The sequence below is a fragment of the Solanum pennellii genome, chromosome 1 (genome assembly GCF_001406875.1).
Source record: "Solanum pennellii chromosome 1, SPENNV200".
Taxonomy (NCBI): domain Eukaryota; kingdom Viridiplantae; phylum Streptophyta; class Magnoliopsida; order Solanales; family Solanaceae; genus Solanum; species Solanum pennellii.
In genome coordinates, this window is record NC_028637.1 from 1,513,133 (window position 1) to 1,538,828 (window position 25,696).

At 35.4% G+C, this 25,696-nt stretch overlaps 2 protein-coding genes across 4 annotated transcripts; one reads left to right on the top strand and one right to left on the bottom strand.

Moving 5' to 3' along the window:
* The first annotated feature begins 91 nt into the window (after nucleotides 1–91).
* Nucleotides 92–14,566, top strand: LOC107008265 (DExH-box ATP-dependent RNA helicase DExH3). Its single transcript, XM_015207225.2, has 19 exons — nucleotides 92–373; nucleotides 2,942–3,096; nucleotides 3,187–3,274; nucleotides 3,539–3,775; nucleotides 5,362–5,457; nucleotides 5,989–6,177; nucleotides 6,341–6,500; nucleotides 6,583–6,713; nucleotides 7,141–7,311; nucleotides 8,375–8,647; nucleotides 8,927–9,121; nucleotides 9,571–9,774; nucleotides 9,919–9,988; nucleotides 10,127–10,275; nucleotides 11,168–11,476; nucleotides 11,571–11,630; nucleotides 12,662–12,814; nucleotides 12,908–13,018; nucleotides 13,945–14,566. The coding sequence occupies exons 1-19, from the start codon at nucleotides 92–94 to the stop codon at nucleotides 14,404–14,406; spliced, it is 3,495 nt and encodes a 1,164-aa protein (XP_015062711.1). The 3' UTR covers nucleotides 14,407–14,566.
* Nucleotides 14,567–16,684: 2,118 nt separating this feature from the next.
* Nucleotides 16,685–25,696, bottom strand: LOC107005982 (ABC transporter G family member 22-like). 3 transcript variants are annotated; one of them, XM_015204623.2, is made up of 11 exons: nucleotides 25,554–25,696; nucleotides 24,692–25,094; nucleotides 22,525–22,595; nucleotides 21,262–21,494; nucleotides 20,489–20,644; nucleotides 20,144–20,327; nucleotides 19,758–20,066; nucleotides 18,796–19,083; nucleotides 18,342–18,626; nucleotides 18,133–18,240; nucleotides 16,685–17,680 (listed from the first exon to the last, which is right to left on the bottom strand). In XM_015204623.2, the coding sequence occupies exons 2-11, from the start codon at nucleotides 25,083–25,085 to the stop codon at nucleotides 17,459–17,461; spliced, it is 2,250 nt and encodes a 749-aa protein (XP_015060109.1). In that variant the 5' UTR covers nucleotides 25,086–25,094; nucleotides 25,554–25,696; the 3' UTR covers nucleotides 16,685–17,458. The 3 variants fall into 3 exon arrangements, with proteins under 3 accessions (XP_015060109.1, XP_027768118.1, XP_027768120.1); XM_027912317.1 differs by lacking the exon at nucleotides 25,554–25,696 and adding an exon at nucleotides 22,046–22,092 and having other exon boundaries at nucleotides 24,692–24,762; XM_027912319.1 differs by lacking the exons at nucleotides 22,525–22,595; nucleotides 24,692–25,094; nucleotides 25,554–25,696 and adding an exon at nucleotides 21,578–22,039.

Below are 25,696 nucleotides of genomic sequence, written 5' to 3' on the forward strand. Positions count from 1 at the left end.
GGAAAACTATTGCTTTCTTCAATCAAGGTTGAAGGAGAAAAAATTTGAAGCACAGCTATGATCATAGTAATCATTTTATCAAACACATAGAATGCATTCGAGAGTAGGGTTTCTCTTAGCATGCACAAAAAGGAGGTCTTCTTCGTCTACGTTTCTTCTATCTACTCTGTTCTCTTCTCATCATAATCGGAAGATATTTGTTGCTTGTCACCGTCGGATTTTGATTGGTAGTGATATAAGTAAGATTTATTTCTTCGAAGAATCGAATTTTCGTGGATTGCGACAGCTGCGTGGGTTTTGTAGATACCCTGGTATAGCATCTTTAGAGCAATTCTCCGATGATGAGTATGAATGCGACTACGAAAATCATCCGGTAAGGTTACAGCTAGCTTTAAACATATAAAGTTGTTTTCTTTCATGCTTCAAAATTGTGGTGATTTACTTATGCTATGTGGTGTCTGCTGTGGTGGTAGTATCTTGTAGTGTGTTGCTTTGCTTTCTACCCTATCTGTTTTTATGATGAAGATTATTGAATTATCTTGTTGTTACTGTTTTCCGTAGTAGTTGCTATATTTTGTCCTCTGTCGTTTTCGCTTTTTGTATTTGCTCTATTTGCTCTACTCGAGTCTAGGCTCTTTCGGAAACAACCTCTCTACCTCATGGGTAGTGTTAAGGTCTGCGTACATACACTCTATGCTTGGTTATGTTTATTTGAATTTCATATTGACTTTAACTTTGAAAATTAACACACATGGATTATGATGTTTAATGTTTTAAAATGCTTTTTGTAATTCGGAAATTGAAACGGGAAGTAACATTGTTTTAATACTGTTTCTTCAAAAGAAGTCTTTTTTTTTTAACATTGGGCTGAAGCAGCTTAGGGGTGGGTAGTATACGGGAAAAGAGATTAGAAAAATTAGTTTTAGCTTCATTTCTTACTTAAAGCTAGCAACTTTGAGCAATTTTCCATTTTGAAACCTTTAGTTAGTCTGGAAGGAAGGGATGACTTTAATGGTGACATCACCTTTAGGCGGAGGACCAAAGGAGTATTAGTGTTTGGAATCACAAATTGTGTGGGGAGAATTCGTTGAGGATGTCTTTCCCAAACATTTACGTACACCTTTTCAAACCAAAGGGGGTCAACAGTCCACCAGACTAGGAGAGATGGAAGAGTGCCAAAGTCTATTGGATAGTTAAATAATGAAACTCACAGAAAATGATAATTTAGTTGTGTTTTCCACCATTAACTCAAAAATCTGATCTTTTAAATGCTATTTGTAATTTGGATAATTGAAATGGGAATCAACATTGTTTTAATACTATTTCTTCCCTTTTTCTCCGGGTCGGGCCGAAGCAGCTTAGGAGTACTGGAAAGGAGATTAGAGAAATAGTTTTAGCTTCAGTTCTTACTCAAAGCTAGCAGCTTTGAGCTATTTTCAGTTTTGAATCATTTAGTTAGTGTGGATGAAACATTTACAGTGTAGTTGTCTTGAAAATTCTGAATTTTCATTTTCTGTTCGTGATGTGATTGGGGAGGAGTAAGGGTAGTGTCAATGGTTACAAGAGATTACATTGTGGGTACATAACATCCCTCTCTTTTTATGTTGTCCTTTACTATTGAGGAACCACTTGAACTGGTCAGCATGTACAAGGATCGTTTCAGTTGGAATTTTCTTACCTCTTAAAATAATGTTAGGCAGTTTTTTTGGTTTTTGTTAGCTCTCTGTTCTTAGCAGACACTCTTCTACTCAAGCTAACCTTTTTAATCTCTCCTTTGATAAGCCAAATAGATTGGTAGTGGTCTTAATTTCTTTCAACAAATACTTACAATTTTCAATTTATAGTCCTATGAGAGTGATACTGTATGTCTTCATAGATAAGCTCCACTTTTGTTGATCATATGGTGAGAGGAATGAAAGAGCTCTTGAGGGAGTACAGAAAGACTTTGTATACTTGAGGAATAGCCTATTTTCTCTTTTTTCTTTTTGGTGCAACCTTATGATTTTTACATGTATGATGAGTGGGTGTTATTTGTAGAAAACCATGTCCTCTTGTAAGTTTTCTACCTTTGGTGTGCTTCTTGTATACGGGCAAGTTTTTGCCCTTAATGAAATTTATTACTTTATTGAAAAAAAAAGAGAAGGTTGACAACAACTAGGCAATCTGTTTCTATGTCCAATTCTTTATAGCCTAGTTCTTCTGCTAATTTTAGTCCTTGTTTGATGCTCCATGCTTTAAAGTTAGGCTTGTGGTAGGCTTTATCTTACCTGAGTAACTGCAATTACTTCCATTGATCATGTCTAAAAATTCCTCCAAAAGCAGCTTCTCCAACTTGAGTCTTGACACTGCCATCAATATTCAATTTGATCATGTGTTATTTAATACCACCAACCAAAATCTGCTTTGCTTATAAGATATTGTTTCTTTTGCAGCCAATCAAACATTGTATTGTTTTACTTTTGAAGTTTATTCTCTGAGTGTTTCTGTTACTTGCATGGAGATAGTATACTATATCCTTTTATTTTATGTTCTTCTAAAAACAATATGCACGACAGTTGCAATTGGTATGCATATTTGCCCATTTAATGCTACAAAAGATCATGGAAAAGAGTAGGGTGAGTTGACTTGAAATGCGTTCATGGACTTCTATTTTAAGAGATTCTGTGGCTTTTGAAGGGCTTGACGGTGGATTTTGTTGTCAGTGGTCAACTGCCGTTGGTTTTGTTTGTTGTAACTTAATTGAAAAGCCAAGAAAACGTAAGGAAAGAAGAATGTTGATCTATTTGTCTTTATTATGTGTGCATTTTGTTTCTTCTTCTTTAATAAATTCATATGTATAATTCAATCTTAAAAAATAAATAAAATTTCTGTGCAAATTATTTCTTGTATGAAAGATTTATCAGTTAGAGCTTACTTGGGGAATTTGAGAGTTCAATGACAGGCTTCGTCATCAGTGGCCAATGTAGATGAGTGGAAATGGAAACTTAGCCTGCTGTTGCGCAATGAGAAGGATCATGAAATTGTATCCAGAGATAAACGGGATAGAAGAGACTATGAACAGATATCCAACCTTGCTAAAAGGATGGGTCTCTATAGGTATGGAAGAATGTTGTTGATGATTTCTCGTCACGCTTTTTGATATCTTGTTTCGTGCTTTATTTACTCTCTTCTTTTTGCATCTTGCAGTGAAATTTATGGGAAAGTTGTAGTGGTGAGCAAGGTTCCTCTTCCAAATTACAGACCTGATCTTGATGATAAGCGGCCTCAAAGAGAGGTAATTTATCTCCTTAATCGTACAATTATTCCTTCTATTGTTACATGTTGATGAGGACTTAATATCTATATGTAGAGTAACAATTGGAGAAACAAACTTTTAAAGTTGGCACTTGGATTTGGTTTTAAATTTGTGTTAATCAAAAGAGTAAATTGAGATGTAGTTATCTGAGTATGTCCTTGCAAAATTTCGTGCTGCTGAACATTCTTGATTTGCTCTCAAGTTTAGTAAGCAAAAGCTGAATTTTTGATTGCATTGATGCAGGTAGTAATCCCACTAAGTCTGCAAAGGAGAGTAGAAGGCTTGCTTCAAGAACATATTGATAGAACACAACTCAGCAGGGGAAAAGATGACAACATTTTAGATGGTACTAAATCCTCTGATATAGTTACAGATGCTAATATGGATGAAAATCCAGATTCATTCTTAGATGGCTCTGTCATGGAGAAGGTTCTTCAGAGGCGGAGCTTACGCATGCGTAATATGCAGAGGGGTTGGCAGGTCTCTTTCCGTGTTTCTATTTTTATTGTGTTTTTCTTATATTCTGTGGAAAACATTACTAGTTTCAAATGCATTTCGCATTCTATGTTCCCAACCTTAAATTTAAAGATAAAGGATGTTGGCTCACACTAGCAGCCTCTTGGAAACATCTTAAGGAGTTAGAAGTAATCTTAACATTGAGAAGTCTTATGATCATGTTAATTGGAAGTTCTCAATCAACTTGCTCAAGAGGGATTTGGTTAGGAAATGGCAGAAGCACTGTTAAAATTCTGCCCTAGTTAACGGGCCACCAGTGAGCTTCTTTGCAGCTCAAAGGGGTCTATGACAACAAGACCCTATTTCTCCTTTCCCATTTTTATTGGTGATGGAGTGCTCCAGTATTATGTTATCTGTGGCATAGAGGAATGGTTGGATAAATGGTTTCAGTGTTCATAACATCACCCACAACATTCTATAGATCTTTCACCTGTTTTAAGAAAATGCTACTTTGGTGATGTGTGATGCTGAGGTTGATCAACTAAAACATGTGAGGGTGATTCTAGTAGTTTCTGAAGCTTCCTCTTAGCTTGAAAAAGTTGCTTATATCCAGTTAATAAAGTTCCTAATTGCTGCTTTCTGTCTCCACCTAGGCTGTCAAGTTGTTTTACCAACTAATTATCTTGGATTGTCATTGAGACCCAAGCACAAAGCTTTATAACATGTGGGAAGTAGTGTTGGAGAAATATGAAAAAGTTTAGCCGGGTGAAAGAAACAATATCTACCAATATTTTCTCGGGAAGGAAGATCGGTTCTAATTATTAGTGTGTTGGATTCATTTTCTACGTATGTAATATCTCTGTTAAGAACTCTCCTGTTCAGAAGATGAGAATTGCATGAAAGTTCTGGAAATGAGTATGTGGTTGTGGATGTGTAGGTATACTAGGAGAGATAAGATTAGGAATGAAGATATTCGGGACGGGTAAGAGGGCCCTCGTATTGGACAAGATGTGGAAGGTGCGATGGTTTGGGCATGTGAAGGGGAGATGCGCAGATGCCCCGGGATTGGTACAGACCACTCTACAGTAAGTTACTGTGGTGGAATACTATACGTCCATACCTGCATGCATTTGTTGGATTGCCTGCGTAGAAATGGGTGATGCTTTGGAAATTCTGCGAGCTCCAACAAGATAAGAGTCTAATTGTATGTTTTTGTTTTGCTTATGATGTAGGATGGAACATGTAAATGAAGCTAAAATGGTTCTACAAACATTACAATCCCTACAAGATTAGACGTGGCATTACTGGTTTTAGTCAATACAAATGCATGTTACCTTTCTCAAAAAGAAACAAGATTAGACGGGGCACACTTGTTGTTTTTTCTTTTACTACATTGTACAAATATGTTCTGTTCTAATTTATAAAGTTACTTTGCCTTCCACAAAAATATTCATGCTCATCATAGTTTTAACAGATCCCCATATGGCCTGCAATAGTTAGCATTCTATTGTCCTGAGGTGAACTCTTTTTGTCCTTCAATATCAGTATCAACAAACTTTTGTTGGATACATATTCAATGTATTAATGCTTGTTGGATTTATTTCTCGCAGGAATCTCCTGATGGCAACAAAATGCTAGAATTCCGGAAATCTCTTCCTGCATTTAAGGAAAAAGAAAGGCTGCTCCAAGCAATTGCACGTAATCAGGTCTTACTTTGATAAACTTATTATTCTTTCTCTGTGCAATCAAAGCATGTATGGTGATTGCATATGACTGACATGTAGCCCAAGTCAATGCCCTTTATTTATTATGAAAGATGTGGTTGTGCTGGAAGGTTCTCTTGCAAATTGCTAGTCATTTTTGGTATTCTTGAACTGCTGATCTTTTAAAATGCATCTAAGTTTTTGCTCTCCTATTTGCACTGCCAAGAAACTCAAGCCCCTTAATAATTTAGTGATTGTGCTTATAGACTAGTAACGTTTAAATGATCAGATTAACTGGTTTGATTTATCTTATATTTGGAGGATGTCCAGGGAACAGACTAGGACATACTCGTAGTGCATAAACCTCTTTTAGCATTGGGATAAACAGAGAAAAAAACACAGTTTTATAATTATTGGACGTGATGATTCTTGATGTTCGTGAATTGCAGGGTAGGAACGCAAGGAACTTAGAATTGTCTGTAATGTGTCAATTTGTTTTATGTCTACTTAGTCCCCTTTTGATTATTACAACAGGTGGTAGTAATTTCTGGCGAGACAGGATGTGGTAAGACCACTCAACTGCCACAGTACATTCTAGAGTCAGAGATAGAATCTGGCCGTGGAGCATTTTGTAGCATAATTTGTACGCAACCTCGAAGAATATCTGCTTTGGCTGTTGCAGAAAGAGTGGCTACAGAAAGGGGAGAACCTCTTGGTGACTCAGTATGCTACTATTCTTCTCTGCTCTGAATCTTTTTTTTTTACAGGCTTTTGGTTAAGCTTTCACTGGATGAGACAGTCATAGAAGTTGAAATTTTATTTGTTACAATTAAATTTGGAAGCTTCTTTATGTTAGTTGCTGTTCTTCACAGAATATTTTTGGTAGGTTGGTTATAAAGTACGATTAGAAGGGGTGAAAGGAAAAAATACACATTTGCTATTTTGTACGAGTGGTATTTTGCTTCGTCGTCTTCTCAGTGACCGCAATCTTGACGGTATAACCCATGTTTTCGTTGATGAAATTCATGAGCGAGGCATGAACGAAGGTAGCTGAATTGGCAACTTAGGTCTCTGGTTTGGTTTTCTTCTGAAAGCTGCATTGATAATTTGCTTCATATTCTTTGTCAGATTTCCTGTTGATTGTGTTGAAGGATCTTCTTCCACGACGCCCAGATTTGAGATTGATTTTGATGAGTGCTACTCTTAATGCTGAATTATTTTCCAGTTACTTTGGAGGAGCTCCTATGATTCACATCCCAGTAAGCTGCAACTTGGATCACCAGTCTGTTAGAGTTTATACATGTTGTTGGTGTTTGGGTACTGGTTTCAATGATAGTAGTCGTTTTTACTCTGCCCAGGACTCTATGATTCCCCTATATGTTTAATTTTTGGAATTTCTTGATGTAGATTGAAAAGAACGAGCTTTCCAGTTTTCTGCCTTTAGATAGGCGCATATATGCAAAATGTTCATCTTTTTATATAATTCTCACTTCACTTGAGATTTCTTATTCATTTTTGTTTTGTTATGTAAAATTTACTACCATCAATTAAGGTCATAGCATGTTGACTTTTCATTCCAGAATAACTTTTATCTTTCTATATTGTTTTTGTTAAGGGTTTAGGCTGTTGAGCTTTGCTGGCTTATTTGACATATTATGTTAACTTTTGGCATTTTGTATGATGTAGGGCTTCACATATCCTGTAAGAGCAAACTTTCTGGAAGATGTGCTGGAAATTACGGGATATAAGTTGACTTCATTCAACCAAATTGATGATTATGGCCAGGAGAAGATGTGGAAAACACAAAAACAGTTAGCACCCCGCAAAAAGAAAAATCAGATAACTGCTCTTGTTGAGGTTGTTATTCTGTCTGCTTTGTGTACATGAGATGATGAACTTCCGTATTTGCTAGTCATGTATTGTCTTCTTTAGTCCATTTCTGTTAGATTTTCAGCTTCCTTTATAATTTTTTTACAACTTTGCTCTACGTTTTTTTTCCGGTGCTTGTTTTCTGATTGTCTTTTCATTTTCTTTGATGTCCCTCTCTAGCTATGAACATCTAATAGGGATAAAAAATCATAGTCTTTTCTTATTTTCAAAATTTGGAAATGAAGACAGTGATTCAACTGAAGTTTGAGCTTGTTTATTGTATTGAATAAGGTGTTCCTCATAGATCATCAAACAATATGATAGAAATAAGAGATGGAAGTTACATGTTCTTCATATGCTAACATGTTAAGGCCATGAGGGAAGCTAAAACCCCTTTCCTTGACCGTTAAAAGGTGCGTGTCATTTCCTCCAAAAGTAGTATAGTTTTGGAGGATTTGACATGGGTGCGGCAACAAGTTTGGAGAGTCCGAGCGACTTAGCTCCTTTTTGTGTAATTATGTGCCACTTTAACATACTTTTCTCTTATGTCACCTTTCAACAAAAAAGACTTGCCATTCCATCTGCATGAACCATTTGGTATTGTTCTCACAGATATTTACTATCTCAAAAAATTTATCCCCGAAACAAAGATTTTCTGTTTGTTTAAATTTTTCTATTTTTTAGGTATACTTCTTCTGTACAGGCGAATACTTTGCCTGGTTAATGTAATTTGTTACTTTATATATAAAAGAAGGAAATAAAGGTTTCCTCTCCACAAATCATCGAGAAATGCGTAAACTTTCACTGGAAAAAGGGGTTGTCGGAGTTAGTTTCGGTGAGAGATCAAATTACTGAGTGTTAGGCACATTTCCGAAGAGAGAGAGCTACTCATTGTTGGTATAGCTCAAATTTTTCTCCCATCATTTTCTTTCTTTCTTAAGTAGTTTTATCTTGTTGGTTAGATGCTATAGAAAGAAATTGTCAGATTGCTGGGACTGTAAGAGATGATACAGTACTAATCTTGTATAAATGATGTACTTCTATGTGGCAGGATGCTGTAGAAAAATCAAACTTCGAGAATTATAGTCCAAGGGCACGTGATTCACTAGCATGCTGGGCTCCTGATTGTATTGGATTCAATCTTATTGAGGCAGTTTTGTGCCATATATGTCGGAAAGAACGTCCAGGCGCTGTACTAGTATTTATGACTGGTTGGGAAGATATTAGTTGTTTAAGAGATCAACTTAAAGCACATCCTCTCTTGGGTGACCCAAATAGAGTGTTGGTGCTCACTTGTCATGGTTCTATGGCTACCTCTGAGCAGGTAATAATGCTCTCTCCTTATTTTGATGCCTCTTTGGGTTTAGCAGTTTTTGCTTTTCTTTGAATGCTATGTTGCTCAGACTCTTCAAAAATGTCACGGGGTGCATGTCGGATCCTCCACAAGTAGTGCATTTTTTAGGATCTGGCACAGTTGAGACAACGTTTTTTCAGAGTCCGAGTAAAACATTTGTACTGTCAGTTCAGATGTATTATTACTAGAAGTGTACTTCTCTTTCCTTGTCCGTTTAATGTTTTGACAAACTTAAATTGTAATCTGCAGAAACTCATATTTGAAAAGCCACCTCAGAATGTACGTAAAATAGTACTTGCAACAAATATGGCCGAGGCAAGTATTACTATAAATGATGTGGTCTTTGTGGTGGACTGTGGAAAAGCGAAGGAGACGACTTATGATGCTCTAAATAATACTCCGTGTTTGTTACCTTCATGGATTTCACAAGCTTCTGCACGACAAGTGAGTTCCTTTAATAAACAGCACCTTTTTTATTAAGCCTAAACTTTCCGTATGTAATTCGATTTTCCTTTCCCGTCTTTTTACAAAAAATTCTAGAGAGAATGAACAATTTCTCCCCCTCATAAGTAATATGAAAAAGTTCTGTGCTTAGATGTTACTTAAAAAACATGATAACATTACCCGGGAGAAAAATAATAACGTTTAGTTTTTGGATTGTATTGGATGATTGCAGCTGATAAGGCATGTGAAATGCGAATCTGTTCAAACGACTAGGTTGTGCATTGTCTTGCAGTAACATCTGTTCGATACTTCAATTTATTTTGAATATCTGAATTCTGATGATAAAAATGTGAATTCTTCTCACTTTTATCTTTGAGTCAGATTTTGATGTTATGGTGGGTGTTATTGTCGTTGTTTGTTTATGAGCTGTCATATCTCTCATGTTGCAGAGAAGGGGTAGGGCTGGCCGTGTCCAACCAGGCGAGTGCTACCACTTGTATCCACGATGTGTGTATGAAGCTTTTGCTGAATACCAACTACCTGAACTCCTGAGAACTCCTTTAAATTCTCTTTGCTTGCAAATAAAGAGTTTGCAGGTTGGAAGTATTGCTGGATTCCTTTCGTCTGCGCTTCAGCCTCCAGAATCATTGGCTGTAAGTGCTTCCTCTCTTGATGCTTATTCTATTTTTCTTATGCTCTTTTATGGATCAAGTTCTTATGATGCTATACACATGCCACTTAGATTTTTGCTTCTTAGTTTCCAAATATGATTGAAATGTAATGTCCATATACTGCAGGTGCAAAATGCTATTCAGTTTTTGAAGATGATTGGTGCATTAGATGAAAATGAGAATCTTACACATCTAGGTATGTATTCTTTTGAGGAGAAAAATAATCTGTTTCATGAAAAATTGTATTGCTTCTATGATGTTCTTTTTACTAGTTATATTTATGACCTTTATTCTGAGGTTTATAAGTTATATCTTCGTCATTTCTTACAACCAGGCAAATTTTTAGCAATCCTCCCTGTGGATCCCAAGCTTGGGAAAATGCTCATTATGGGTACTATTTTCCGTTGCTTTGATCCTGTTTTGACTATTGTAGCTGGTCTTAGTGTACGGGATCCATTTCTGTTGCCTCAAGATAAAAAAGATGTAAGTAGAAAGCAATTTGCGCCACTAGCCTTGCCTCCTTTTAATTTCATTTACTACTAGTTGGATTGTATCTACTTTCGCTTTGTTATACATTCTTTTTTTTTAGTTTTATGTCCTTGATGTTCCATCACTTCAAGATTGTGCATCCCTGCTTCTTTCCATGTTTGCTCAATGGATAGTTGTACCACTTTGCCAATAATTTAACTTTTGCCATTTGAAGTGCATTTTTTTGAGAAGTTGAAAGTGTTTTAGGTTGAAGGAGTTCTATATGATATTTTCCGGGGTGTATTTCTTATTTAGCAGTTAGACATTGATGTGACTTTTCCCAGATGAACACAAAATATTTTTGAAGGAAGAAGGAACAAGAAGACAGATAGAAAATGCATGTATTTATGCCCGATTAAGATGGTAACTTTTTAGAATAAAAGGTTACTCTCCCCTATATATAGAGGATAACAAAGGAAACTAGGGTCGATCAAAATACTTTTTGGTTCTGTTCTTTTGCTAAATATGTAAAAAGTTTATTAATGTCCAAATCTCACATAAAGATAACACTGGGTTATGGATAAAAAAGTTTTGTAGAAAGAAATTTGATATCTTCTCTTTTCTTTACTGAATAGAGAAAATTTTGCAGTGCATGTATCTCTTGAACACCTTCCATATAACTAATTCGGTAGACCAGTCAACCTCATTTTCCCCTGTGATGGTGGCCTTATGCAGGGCTCAGGACATTTTAAGATCATACTAACTTGGCATATTCCCATCTGATTCATCCTCTCATTTTTATGTCTAGCTAGCATCGAGCAGCCAGCAAAATGTACACTGTACTTGATAATATTGTTTTGGTTCAACTAAATCTTATTCACCAATATTGATCAACTCCCATTTGTAGTTAGCGGGAACAGCAAAGTCCAGATTCTCAGCCAAGGACTATAGTGACCATATGGCGCTTGTCCGTGCATATGAAGGATGGAAAGATGCTGAAAGGGAAGGTTCTGCCTACGAATATTGCTGGAGGAATTTCCTCTCTGCCCAGACTCTTCAAGCTATCCATTCTCTTAGAAAGCAATTTATCTTCATCTTGAAAGATGCTGGATTGCTTGATGCTGATACTGCAACTAACAATAAGCTAAGTTACAATCAGTCTTTGGTTCGTGCTGTCATATGTTCTGGATTGTATCCTGGAATTTCTTCAGTGGTGGTATGCAATGGTTCTACAGTTCTGATCTAGTTTCATGAATTTATGTCAGTCCAACTGAATACCTATTCATATAAGTTATCATGTACATGTGCAGAATAGAGAGACATCAATGTCCTTCAAGACTATGGATGATGGACAAGTCTTTCTATATGCAGTAAGTTCAATGAACAGTTCTTTGGAAGTTATTAGATTATGAAGTTGGTGACAGTTTTTGTTTCTGCTCTTTTCCTTTTTGCTGAGCCATTTAATCTATGTGGGGTGGAGGTTCCTTGCACAAATAAAAAAAATTCCAAATTTTATTTGATTGGACATCAATCCAACAAATTTTCTCTCATCTTGGTGTCACCTTCAATACAAGATAATCCCATAAAATGGAGAAAGAAAATAAAACGATGGAAAATTATAATCTGGGGATAATGTTTTAAATTCTGAAGAGGAAAGCATTTATCCCTTGATTTGATGCATCTGGACCTGTTAGGAAATTCAAAGTTTTGGTTTTCACTCTTCTTTTTTAGGTTGCCGAATTTGTTTTCATATCTGCTGTCTCATTTCATGAATTCTCCCCAAATAAAAATAAATCTGCATATCCTCAATTCTCGACTCTCACAAAAGCTCTTATTCTCCCATTTTCCCTTGCCCAAGCATTTGATCTGTTGCTGTTGGTAGTCATGGTTGCTGTCTAGTGTCTATGTTGCCGGGCTGTGTTGCTTTGACTCTCTAAGATGTGGTGTACCCGTGTCGGATCATAAAATACAGACTACTTTTGGAGGATTGGACAAGCATCCATCAGCATTTTTAAAGAGTCCGAGCAACATAGTTGAACGGGATCTGCTCTATAGGCTTGTACCAATGTATTCTTGAGTTCTAAAAGGAGACAGGAAATCTAGTCTGGTGGATGAACCGTGGCCATGAGACCAGGGTATGATGAATAGCCTCCATGCCCTTCCGGGTCATGGTGCCATAGATGATCATTTTCAGCCTGGTTGTCATCAAAAAAAAAAAAAACTACTCAAGTTCATTGCCGTAACATGATATTTACACAAATTTCTTTGGACAATCTCTTTCCAGTAGGAGGGTGGACTTGCACTTCAGCAGTTGAATTGTTGTGTTACTTGCACATGTATATTTCAATTGTTATGGTTTTCATATTGATGAAGATGTTTAACATCTCAATTTTGTCTTTAGAATTCGGTCAATGCTCGCTATCAAACGATTCCATACCCTTGGCTGGTGTTCAGTGAAAAAGTTAAGGTCAATACAGTCTTCATACGGGATTCTACTGGAGTATCTGATTCGATTGTGATCCTATTTGGTAGTGCTCTAGACTGTGGAGATATGGTAACTTTTCTCTGCCTAGATGCTTACCGATTCACATTCTTGATGCTGTTAACAGCTGTGGGTTCCTAAATCTTGTGATTATATTTTCTTTAGGCTGGGCATTTAAAGATGTTAGGTGGATACATAGAGTTCTTCATGGATCCTTCTCTGGCGGATTGCTACATAAAGCTCAAAGAGGAGCTCGATATACTTTTGCAAAAGAAGGTGAATTTTCCAGGATCTTGTTTCCTTCTCAACGCATACTACTCCTAGTTATGAACCATATTATTTCTGCTAACTAAACAGCAAACAGACAGGTGTTTACTAAACTACTTTAAGCATGGTATTTAGGTGAACTCTCTTCTTTACCTTTAAGATAGTGGAACTCTAATGAGCAAAAAGATAAGAAACCAAGTTGATACATTAAGTTTCATCTTTAAGTTACTGTTCAATGTTTCAGAGAAGCTGACGCGATCTTACTCAAAATAAACTAGCTGTACATAACCACAAGGGAAGTTTATTTCTAACCAATTGAGAGTACATCTTTGCCTACTACAAACAAATGCCGGAAGTACTCTCAATTCGAGGTCTTACTGTAACTACTGCTTTCTGGAGATTGGCCCAATAATTTGTTTGATATTTTAGACCGATTTGTGTAAAGGGATTTTAAGTTTTAGGTTTTGTTATTAGTTAGATATCTGTTTATTCATTTTGAAGGTTATCTTATTTTTCTTGTTGTTGTTTCTTTTGTTTTCTGGGGGGGTGGGGGGAGTTGGAAAGGGGTCAACCCAGATAATTTGTGAAGAAAGTGAACCAAACTGATGTATGAATGAGAAAAAGTGCAAGTGCTTATCCATTTGAATTATTGGGCCGATCTCCAGAAAATTGGCCCTTGACTAACCAATACCATGATGACTAAACATGTGTTATTTTCTCTTAAGATATCCTACCAAACAACCACATAAGGTTCGTTATGTGATAATCCCGTGTTTTTCTTTAAATAACAGTCCTGGAGTTTTGAATTTTTGCCTTGAAGACAGAACATCTTAGCATATTAAGTTATGTTTTGTCCTTCTTTGGTTGTTAATTTACTGGTTTTGGGATGATTTACCAAAAACTAAAAAGAGCTGCACTGATTTTGGATGATGCAGCTTCAAGATCCTGAGGTAGACATCCACAAGGAAGGCAAATACCTTATGCTTGCTGTTCAGGAACTGGTTTCAGGAGATCAGTCTGAGGGCAGGTTTGTGTTTGGTCGTGAAAACAAGAAGCCTAAAGATTCTGACGCTGATAGATTTACAAGGGACGGGACAAACCCAAAGAGTTTGTTGCAAACGCTACTTATGAGGGCGGGTCACTCCCCTCCCAAGTACAAAACAAAGCATCTAAAAACAAATGAATTTAGGGCACTTGCAGAGTTCAAGGGAATGCAATTTGTAGGTAAACCAAAGAGAAACAAAGCCCTTGCAGAAAAGGATGCTGCAATAGAGGCGCTAGCATGGTTAACTCAAACATCTGACAAGAATCATGATGAAGATGATAAATCTCCTCCTGATGTCACCGATAACATGCTGAAGCTTCTTGGTAAACGCAGGAGATCAAAGCGTCGCTGAGGTGATAGACATGGGTGTAGGGCCTTTCAAAATGAACAAATGCAAGTGGACAAGGAAGCATTTACATGTAACTTATTATTCTCAAATCTACTATAGAAAAAAAACACTTTAAAGATTGTATTCTTTTACATCATAGATTAACATGTATACATATATAATANTCGTCAAGCTTCTTGAGGCCAGATTCAGAGTTGACGTTCTGAAATGCAACAGCCATTGCTTGGAGATAATATATATAAGCCTCTCTGCAATTGTACAAGAATACCACATCAACACTTGCATTGTCCAACAATTAATACTAACATGTTGCGTATTTCACCAACCAACTCGGTGCACAAAAACCATATTATACTACCCGACTAAACTCGACATTCCAGAATCAATGGAATTGTCAGAACATGGATTCTAGGTCTCCTTGACCAAAAACCCGTTAAAGTCGCAATATATTAACTTCCACTCAATAATATCAAAATGCGCTCAGAACCTTCTGAAAATTTGACCAAAACCTCACCTACGCCTAAAATCATCACCGAACGCAATGGTGTAATTAGGTGTGCCTAAATTTTGATAGGCAACTACAAATCACTAAACAGGTATTAATAATAATATAAGAAAAAACTATTCCGATCTGGGTTTAGCTTAAACTCCTCTACCGATGAATGCAACCCTGAAGGCGTCGCCGCCACTAAGCAGTGGTTATAGGCCCAAGAAAAGTTACAAATCCGAATGAATAAAATTGAATTCAAACAAATACACAAGGATATATCATATGTTTCATGAGACTCAAATCTATATACATACGAAAACGCAGAATTGCACATAAAAGAAACAAATTCGAGCAAGAGGCAACATTAAACGAAGAATCAGTAAAGCGAATAGATGAAGGAGATACATACATTGGAAGAGATACAACAGAGCTGAGCAAATCTGATGAACTGTGTGAAGCACCCTATTGAGCAATACTTAGCAAAATGTGTGCTCGGAAAGACCAAAATACCCTGGCTGAAGCCCTAACATCGAGATGTGTGAGGCCCATTAAACATAACTCTGTCATATTGGGCCTGCCTGAAGGACTTCCCCTGAGAAATAAATATAAGAAAAATTGCAAATATGTGTTATGTATGTACTATACATGCTATAAGTTGGGAAAAGGGTCTGATATACCCCTCAACTTTGTCATTTGGAGCTGATATACCCCTTGTTATGAAAGTGACTTATATATACCCCTACTTGTAAACAAATGACNCTTTGTCATTTAGAGCTGATATACCCCTTGTTATGAAAGTGACTCATATATACCCCTACTTGTGAACAAATGAATCACATATACTCTTTTCCTCTAACGAAAATGAACAAAATAATAATTTTAATCTAAATTTTAANTTTCCTCTAACGGAAATGAAAAAAATAATAATTTTAATCTAAATTTTTATTATTTTTTTCTAATAAATATTANTTTTTTTCTAAAAAATATAATCCCATATGAGTAAATTTAATTCTCGTCAAACATATTTTTTTTCGACTTTTTTTGTTTCAATGACTAATTTATAATTATTATTTTGAAAATCAAATTTATTTATGTTTCACTAATATTTTTGTAAAACTTATTGCAGATGATCAAATTTTTTCTTCGAATACGAAATTAAATTACAATACACACAAAAAAAATAGTTTAATTTTTTATTCTTTAAACTAAGGAATGAAAGAGAAAAACAAAATAAAAATAAGAAATTCAAATAATTATAATAAAAGAAGTCAAAAAATAATTTATGTATGAAAAAAATTAAAATATACCTTGAACTTTGATAGAAGAATCATATATACCCCTAAATAATTTTTTAAAAAAAATAAGAAGTAATAAATATAAATTTAAAACTAATTTTTTGACTTCCGTTAAATGAAGAGTTTATGTGAGCCATTTTGTAACGGCAGGGGTATATGTGAGCCGTTTGTATAACGGTAAGGGCATATATGAGCCACTTTTATAACGAGGGGTATATCAGCTCCAAATGACAAAGTTGAGGGGTATATCAGACCCTTTTCCTTTTAATATAAAATAACTATTATAAATAGTATCAAAACTACCTTAATCTATATCTCAACTATATAAATATAAGTATATTAAAATATAAGATGTATTATCTTTAGAAACTTGCATTAAAATGTAATTAATAGGAATATACGTGCAATGCACATAACCAAGACTATTAAAAGAAGTGTACATAAGAGCAGGGGCAGACTCACATGGCTCGGTAAGGGTGCACGTGCACCCGCTAACTTCGAAAAAATGATGTATATATATGTATATCTATCTCAAGAAATTAGCAAAAAAAAGATATAATTAACAGTGCAACTATAAATAACATAAATGTGCTCTTGTGCAGTTGGTATAAGCTAGTGGTGTCACTTACAAGACTCGAGTTCAAACCCAACTTAGATGTTATGGAGCTACTCATACTTTGGTCTAACTCAGTCTCCGGGAGGATTTCTTGAGTCCATATAAACAAATTACCAATCCATTCCTCAATCGATGTGAGACTCTATTCCACTCTAATATTGACTATAAATTCTAGTATCCATAAAAATATGGCACTCGGCTCTACTTTAACTGCAATTGATTCATGTCCGTAACTTGGGTCTAACTCAGTCTCAGAAACTAGCTTGTGACGGGTGGATTTCTCGAGTCCATATAAACATAAGGCTTCACCAGTTTATTCTTCAACCGACGTGAGACTCTAATTCACCGTACAGTAACCTCTCGGAACTCAGATTTACTTGAGAAACTTGTTACAAACATGAAAAGCTACAATTGAAACCAAAAATTCTGAAGGAGTAAATCATGTTGAACATTTTACACACACTTCATTCCTACTTCTAAGTTTCTAATACATTAAATACAATCAACTCTTCTTTCCTTCTGCTAGCTGCAACTTATATCAGCTGAATCAGAGTCTCTTATCTTTATAACAACAATCAGTAGTGGTGTAAGCTGCAAATACTACTAGTTCTTTATTCTTTTTGAAGTTGAACCATCGTTTTCATCATCGATCATCTAAGCCCCTGAGTGAAGCTTCATTCTCCGTAAAGATATGTATGCTAGAAGCCGATAGCCAAACACCATAGCTAGTAATGTACTTACTTCCTTTACACCATTGCCTACTTTGATCCCATCCACCCAATCATTTTTCTCCTTGTATTGAACTTTTAGTAGGAGTTTGTACGTTTGATAGTTATACGATAAGTATCTTAGCCATGATATGAATACCGGTACTTCCTGCAGATCATTTCAAAATCATGTATCAGTAATTGAACTGATATGAAGGCAGGGAAAAAGAGGAGAGAATGCTTTTGTCGCGTCTTGATTCTGAGATGAGATTTGACCTACACTCGATGCCTTAACTTCTATCGAGCAAACCAGGTAAACATATCTAACCATATAACCATGAATGTGCATGTAGCACTTTTATGAGAACATTCATGTATGCAATAACAACATACTCGGTGTAATCCCATGTTTGTGGAGAGTAGGATGTAAGCAGACCTTAATCCTTATCCCTACCTCGTGGAGGTAGAGAGGTTGTTTTCTAAAGACCCTCGGCTCTAGTGGCGGAGCCAGGATTTTTACTAAGGGGTTTCAAAAAATGAAGAAGTAAACACACTAAAAAAAGCGTTGAAGGGGGTTAAACATCTACTATATATACATCAAATATAACTACAAATTGTTACCTTTACGAAATATCCACCAGCTAACATGAATGTCATTACTGTTACTGATGCTAAAGTTGTTGCCTTCTTTAAATCCATTAGTGTAGCCCCGATTGCTAGTCCTAATCCCTGGAAACAATGAATTAAGCAACGATTAACAGACGATTATTATTGAAGTTACGAATGCAAGTGAGTTAAGCATTACGTTAGAATTGAAGAAAATGGAATACCTGAGCTGCTACGATGCAGAGGAAAGTCGTGAGAACGGTTAGGAAAAAGGCACAAACATCATGTTTCAAGCCTGCCATGAAGTAAACTACTAAGATAAAGAGTACTGGCAGTATAAGATCCAAGGGGATGTCACTGGTGGTTCGCGCCAAAAAATACGCGCTTAATCTGTACATATCAGCAGATCTTTCTTTATTCAGCATTGCCCTTTCTTGTGGAAATGTGAAGATTGCTGTAAATACTGGAAAAAATCCCCAGAACACCGCGATAAAGAACAGCAGCCCCGCCTGCAATGAAGTTCCACTGATATGATAATCGGTTGCAAATGTGCTACTAGTGCATTAATATAAAGGTTTCGTAAACGTTTCAGTTAGTTTCTTTAGAACCATAGACTGACGGATGGTCAGTTGGAACACCCTTCGTCGGAAGATTATACTGTGTGTATATGTCAAATACCTGTTCTTGCATATGTTTAGGACTATCACCACCAGATTGCCACCACAACATGCCTAAGATAACTGCAGTTGCAACAACTTGAGTGATTCTCAACCAGCTAAAATAATCGTGGCGTCGTTCTTTAAGTCCTCTCCAGAACAATATGGAGTATTGTGTCCACCAGCTTGCTCCCCATTCTCTCTTTGAGGTAACTACTTTTGACTTCAATTCCTCATCAATCATCATGGGAGCCAAAAGTTTCTTTTTTTCGCTCTCAGCAACTCGCGTTTCATATGCTTCCACTAGATACTGTTAAAAATCGAAAAAGAAAATATGGTGAGGATTCATATAGTCGACCCGAACTTGATGTAGATTGAAGAAGATTTGTTGTTGATAAATTGCTTTGAAAAATAGTTGAGCTCTTCCTATGACTAGTTGTGTTCCAAGGCATAGAGGTGATCTATCTGGTTCTCTGCATTTTTTATATGTAAACGACTCTCCAAAAATGTTGTTGCACCTGTGTCGGATCCTCCAACAATGCACTATTTATCGAGGATACGACATGAATCCATCAACGTTTTTAAAGAGTTCGAGCAAATAAGGCCGAAAAACTCAGAAAGACAAAAAGGAACAGAAAACAAAAATTAGATTTATGCTAAGTGATAGGTTGAGTTATTTTTTCCTCTGAGATGATTAAAAAACTTATGTACTTGACGATGAAAAACGTAAGTTGCTCGGATTCTTCAAAAATGATGCTGCCCCCATATCAGATCATCCAAAATTCGAAAATGCACTATTTTTGGAGGATCCGACATGACTGGTTTAATGTACCAAAATGTCCTTTCATGTTGCAGTCTTAGACATGACGTGTGGAAAGTTAGAATGAAAGAGTTGTCAAAAAAATGGAAAGAGACATACATTCCTTTTGAAACGGAAAGTAAGATAAACAAATTAAAACGGAGAGAGTCGTAGAATTTATTCACCTCATGCACAATTGCTGGTGATGGCTTTCCATTCCTTGTTTCAGTATCTGAATTCCCAATCTGTACTTTGTCCTCCAACTCTGATGGAACGGAAACATCGTTTAAGTTTCCGTTCGCGAGATCCAGCAGAAATTCTGCTGGATTCATTGATATCAAAGGTGTACATCCTATAGTTGAAAAATAGTCCATTGCCTCAGATGCCTTCCCAAAGTACAGTAAACTCCCTTTGCCAAGAAGAATCAACTTATCAAACTTGTGGAATAGTCTACTAGACGGTTGATGGATCGTTGTGATCACCGTCTTTCCAGCCTATAACCACAGAATTGTAAGGACATATAACTCGTGCTATGACGATGTCTAAGATAAAAACACAGAGAAAGTCATACCTCAGCGATATCGTGTAGTATCTCAACTGTCCTTAAAGCTGTCGTTGAATCCAAACCGGATGTAGGTTCATCGAGGAACAATAAGGAGGGGTTGATTATGATCTCATTTCCAATACAGACGCGTTTTCTTTCTCCTCCTGATACTCCACGAACGAAGGAGCCACCGATCATTGTATCTTGGCATCTGTAAAAGCATCACATTCCTTATTCAGCTTTCACAAAATGAATTCAGTAAGTTACCTTTTTCTTAGATTTTAGAACTCATAAACTCAAAATTATGGTTCCGTCTCTGATCACATGAAGATTACTTCAAAAATTGTCAAGTATATAGAAACAATTAGTTACCTCTCTAGTCCTAGCTCGTATATCACATCGATGGCTCGTTTTTGTTTCTCCTCCTTCGTCAGTTTCTTTGGTAGTCGTAGGCGTGCTGCATACGTTAATGTTTCTCTCACTGTCAAGTGAGGAAATAGTATATCATCTTGAGTCACAAATCCAATCCTGCCAAGAATTTCACATTCATATGTTACATTCGAGTGAAAGAAAATCAATCGAATCCTTCAAAAATGCACTACGTCCCGGAGGATCCACTAGGGTTGGTGAAATGTTTGCTATGTTGCTCAAAACTCTCCAAAAACGTTGTAGCGCCTATGTTAGATTCTCCAAAAACAAAATGTACTAATTCTAGAGGATCCGACAGGCATCAGTCAACATTTTTTCTAGAGTCCGAGCAACATAGTCACTTGATGAATATTGTCTATATATGTTGTTCAGACTCTCACAAAAAACGTTGTCGCACCTATGTCAGATCCTCCAAAAATTATCTACTTTTGGAGGATCCAACATCATACCAGTCAACATTTTTGAAGAATCCGAACAACATAGTCACTTGATGAATATTGACTGTATATGTTGTTCAGACTCTCCAAAAATGTTTCCCACATCACACCAGTCGATATATTGTTGTTCAGACTCTCTAAAAATGTTGTCACACGTATGTCAGATCCTCCAGAAATGCACTTATTCCGGAGGATCCAACATCACACCAGTCGACATTTCTGAAGAGTCTGAACAACATAAAAAACTGCCAAATGAATTCCGGAGGGTAATTCAATCACCTGCTCTTTAAATGCTTTGAATATGGTTGTTCATTGTAAGTGATTGAACCTCCTGTTGGCTCTTTCACCCTCCCTCCAAGCAGGCTGAGCAACGTCGTTTTTCCGCTACCGGAAGGTCCCATCATGGCTAAAACTTCCCCTGGATCAACAGAACCACTTATTCCTGTCAAAATTTCCTTCTCTCTTGTTGATGTTACACCTTTGATAACCACCTTGTAACATACCTCAGTAAACTGCATAATTTTTGTGAAAATAAGTAACTTCACAATAAGTTCATACAATATAATTAACTAAAGTTTTAAAATAACACCTATACCGAAATTTACGCCCCTCGCGTATGTTGCCTTGTGAGCAGTGGCGGATCCAGGATTTTAAAATAACTGCATACTATACTCTATTATGTGGTACATTTTTGTGCAACACTTCTTCTAGGGTTGTTAAAAGAGTTAACAATCAAAAACATACCTGAACTGTCGTTTTTTCACGAGTTTCACCCCTCCAACTATTGGTTCTTTCCTTTTCCTATATGAACTACGACCATCTATGTATTAGAACACACTCAACTATCGATTGTTCCCTTTTCCTACCTGAAAGGGAATAACTGATAGTTGAAGTGTGTTTTGATACATAGATAGTGATAGTTCAGGAAGTAAAAGGGAAGAACTGATAGTTAGAGTGTGAAACTCGCGAAAAAATATGTTCAGATGTGTTTTCGACCTTTAAGTGGGAGGGGAAGTCTTGTACAAAAATACCTCATGAAATTAGATTTTGTACAAGACTGAACCTGATATTTAAAGGATCGCTTCGTAACATTAACCTCCCTCCTTTTGCCTGTCCAAATACATAGTAGTACCCAATCAATTCGTATTTCCAATAGGCGGTGTCAGAAATTTCACTAAGGATTTTCACGATAACATACACTACTAATAAAAAATTGATATTAGTGACCATAGACAAATATTGTAACTAAACAACAAAAGTCGTCACTAAATAGTATTAGCAACAAATTATATATCAAAAAATCAAGTCAGCTACGAGCAATTTAGCGATAAATTAGCAACAAAGTTCATAGCTAATTCTAATTGCAATTTTTTTTATGTTAGTGACTATTTGACCTATATATATATATATATACACACACGTATTACTATAATTTTTCAGTAAAAAGCGTTCAATTGATCACCCTTTCGTCTATTTAGACCTAAACCAAAAAATTCAAAAAAAAATTTTTTTTATGAATTTTATAATAACTTAGGTTCACACCTTGAGATATATTGGTAAGGTAGGTTCTGCTTGAATCTTCATTTTTCTTGTGCCAGCTTCAATATCTTCAGCTGCAATAAGTACATAAATATATATATATATAATAAAAGCCATAATCAAAATTTGAAGTTTATCGTTACATAACTACTTAATGTAACAATAACTCGGCTCATTGTCAAATATTTACATATATTTAGTCGATTTCTCAATAAATAGCAAAAACTATTGAGTTCATTTAAACTCACATACACGTTAGTTTCCTACTAGCATATCCGTTTTATAACGTTAATAGTTTGATTCGATATGAAATTTGTGATCTATGTTAAAATATTTTTTGTGGCTATAGAAATTTATCAATAACAAAATATAAGGTTTAAAACTATAATAGGTTTTAAATTGATTAAATTACTACCTTCCTAATAATTATACATTAACCAAATACATGTTGAAAAAAGAAATTTTGCAACTACATGTACTTAAATGAAGCAATGTGACAATCCTTGTGAGGGCATGATATCAACATTACAAATAAATACTTTTTTATTCTTAATCAGAAATCAATCGATCTCGACTTCAAGAAGTATATAAAGGTTCTTTTCTTTGTCAACATTTTACACAATTCAATATAAGGCGTTCTAACATAAACCTAATCAAATTTTAATACGAGTACCAAAAATAGATTGAGATACCTCACAAAAAGTTATTAGTCATGATAATAATATAAAAAGTAAAAATTCATTTTTTTTTTTTGCTTTAATAATTGCGATATCCCATTCAACTCTATCAAAAGTAATGTATGTGCACAAAGTGGGCACCATGACAAGACTTAAAACCAACCAACTTTAGTGTAATTTTCCTATTTAAACCAACAAAATTGGCAACACACATTATTTGAACAAGTGTCTAATTGATAATTGTGGAGGATGACAACTTTTTGTAGGCCAAAACTTATCCCATTATTATAAGTGGTCAATATTTGAAACAAAAAAAAAATATTTTGAATATAAGTTGAAAAAAAAGTGTTTGGATATAATATCAATTATTGATTTCATATAAAAATATTAAAATTTATTCCTATGGATATATTTTTTTTGTTTATTAAAGTAATTAATGAAAGAAACTTTTCACTATGGACCTCATATGACTACCATAAAAAAGTAGGGGGTCCACTTTTCACCAGTTTCTTACTTTAGGGACCTCTAGAAAAAAAAAGTCAGTGTGGCAGTGGTTAATATTGACCCATGCACATGAAATAGGCTAGGTCATGGCTTTTTGGCTCTCCAAAACTAGTGTTCGATATTCGTTTTTGAGTTCGATTAATTCTAATTTTTATTATTTAGTCTTGTTTTGAAAATAAAGCGTCATAATCTAGACGATTTTATATATAAGGCTCGAATCAAAAAGTATACGCTAAAAGTCTCATTTTCATGAGGCTAATGATACACTCATATACTAGAAGACGACACACGATTTAATACCTAGGGCTCGAAATACGAATCTGAGAAAAACAATACTGACCTTCTTTGGGTTATACAAATTAATTTGAGCTGGAAAGTTATAGTTCGATGCATGTAAATACTAAAGCATTTCTATCGTAGGCATAACTTTATATTCAGAATTCAAACCTGAAAACTCTTATTAAGAACAGAAGAGTAATTATCACTTCATCACGACATTTCGTGATTAAGGTTGAACTTCTTTATTCCCTTTTTCTTCTATATATAATAAAACTTCCCATTTCTTGAACCAATCATTTGACTTTTTTTAAGCCTTGAACATTATTAATTTTTTGATTTGTTTCTTAATAAATGCTATATAACTTCTTATAGTAAATATTTTATATTTTTTTTTGTATAGTGATGGCTTTAATTATCTATACATGCCCTCAAGAGAAGGAAAACAAAAAGAAAGTAAAGTTTTTAAATGTGGCAGCCTGTTGAGAGGATGTATGTGAATTGACACAAATACCCTTAGACATGTAGGGTTATGAATATTTATAACCAAGAAATCTCTTTGTTAACAAGGGTATTTATGTCTTTTGAAATGATTGAACTTTTTGTGGTGCACAAATTAAAGAAATGTTGGTAAAAATATGCCAATAATTTGAACTTCCCTTTTTTCTTTGGATAAAAAAAACTAAAAGATTTAAAAATAAATATTTACTTACCAATATCATCATCATCACTAAAGGGTTTCATATCCGCGATCTCATCTGAGGGCACCGTAAAGCCCGTAAAAGAGAAAGATAAGCCCAGACTGGCACTAGAGGCGCGGCTCAGGGCCGCGCCACTACTGACTTCATCTAAGTCAAACTTCAATTGAGCACTTCTTGACTTCCTAATATGTGTGTTATTTCTCCCTCCACCACTCCGTCCTGGAGATGCACCCGTTAATCGTCTGCTTGACTTTCTCGATAACGTCTCCGACCCTCCTCCTCCACCCGCCACGTCACCGTTCATCGGCGACGACTTTGTTCCTCCTCCCATTGCTGCTGAAATTGCTTCCACCAATTGATCTGACTTTGTACGTAGTAAACTAGTGGTACTTGGCTTATCCATCATTTTTTTTCCCTTTAATGAAAAGGTAATAGTGTTAATTATACATGCATGCAATAAAAATAATAATAATTCAACTTATTGAAAAAATAAAAGAAGAAAGAAGTCAATTTTATTAAAGTAACAAACCATGCATATCTACATATAATTAACTAGCATTTTCCTATATATATACATATAAAAGAAAATTTTTATTTTTTAGATTTACTAAGTTATCAAAAACAACAAGAAAAGGGGAAGGAAAAGAAACAACTATAGAAAGGAATAAAAATATGTCATCTTACCTTTCAATAATTCTATCAACAAAACTATATACTATAAAGTTTCAATGATATCATAGTGTTGGAGCTAGAGGGACGATCGAAAGGACTCATTCGAACCCTCGTCATTAAAAAAATTTATGTATATTTAACTGATTATGATGAACGAACTTCGTAAAACAAATTAAATTATAATTGCAATATAGGATCATACCTTTGCACAAATAATAATAATAAAAAGAAAGAAAGTTGTTGTGGAGAGAATACTCAAATATTATTTCACTAGTTCTATGAACTCTTTATAACAATTTTACTTGTCCAAAGTGCAATTCATTATTTTTCTTTTATAGCTAGAAA

What these genes read in the sequence shown, in the direction of transcription:
- LOC107008265 (XM_015207225.2), top strand. Translation starts at nt 92, where the DNA reads ATGCATTCGAGAGTAGGGTTTCTCTTAGCATGCACAAAAAGGAGGTCT. An exon ending in ATAAGCGGCCTCAAAGAGAG is followed by an intron (nt 3,275 to 3,538) that starts GTAATTTATCTC and finishes GCATTGATGCAG; the next exon opens with GTAGTAATCCCACTAAGTCT. An exon ending in GAGAACCTCTTGGTGACTCA is followed by an intron (nt 6,178 to 6,340) that starts GTATGCTACTAT and finishes TATTTTTGGTAG; the next exon opens with GTTGGTTATAAAGTACGATT.
- LOC107005982 (XM_015204623.2), bottom strand. Translation starts at nt 25,085, where the DNA reads ATGATGGATAAGCCAAGTACCACTAGTTTACTACGTACAAAGTCAGAT. An exon ending in TAGTGATGATGATGATATTG is followed by an intron (nt 22,596 to 24,691) that starts GTAAGTAAATAT and finishes TACTTATTGCAG; the next exon opens with CTGAAGATATTGAAGCTGGC. An exon ending in TACGAGCTAGGACTAGAGAG is followed by an intron (nt 20,328 to 20,488) that starts GTAACTAATTGT and finishes ATGCTTTTACAG; the next exon opens with ATGCCAAGATACAATGATCG.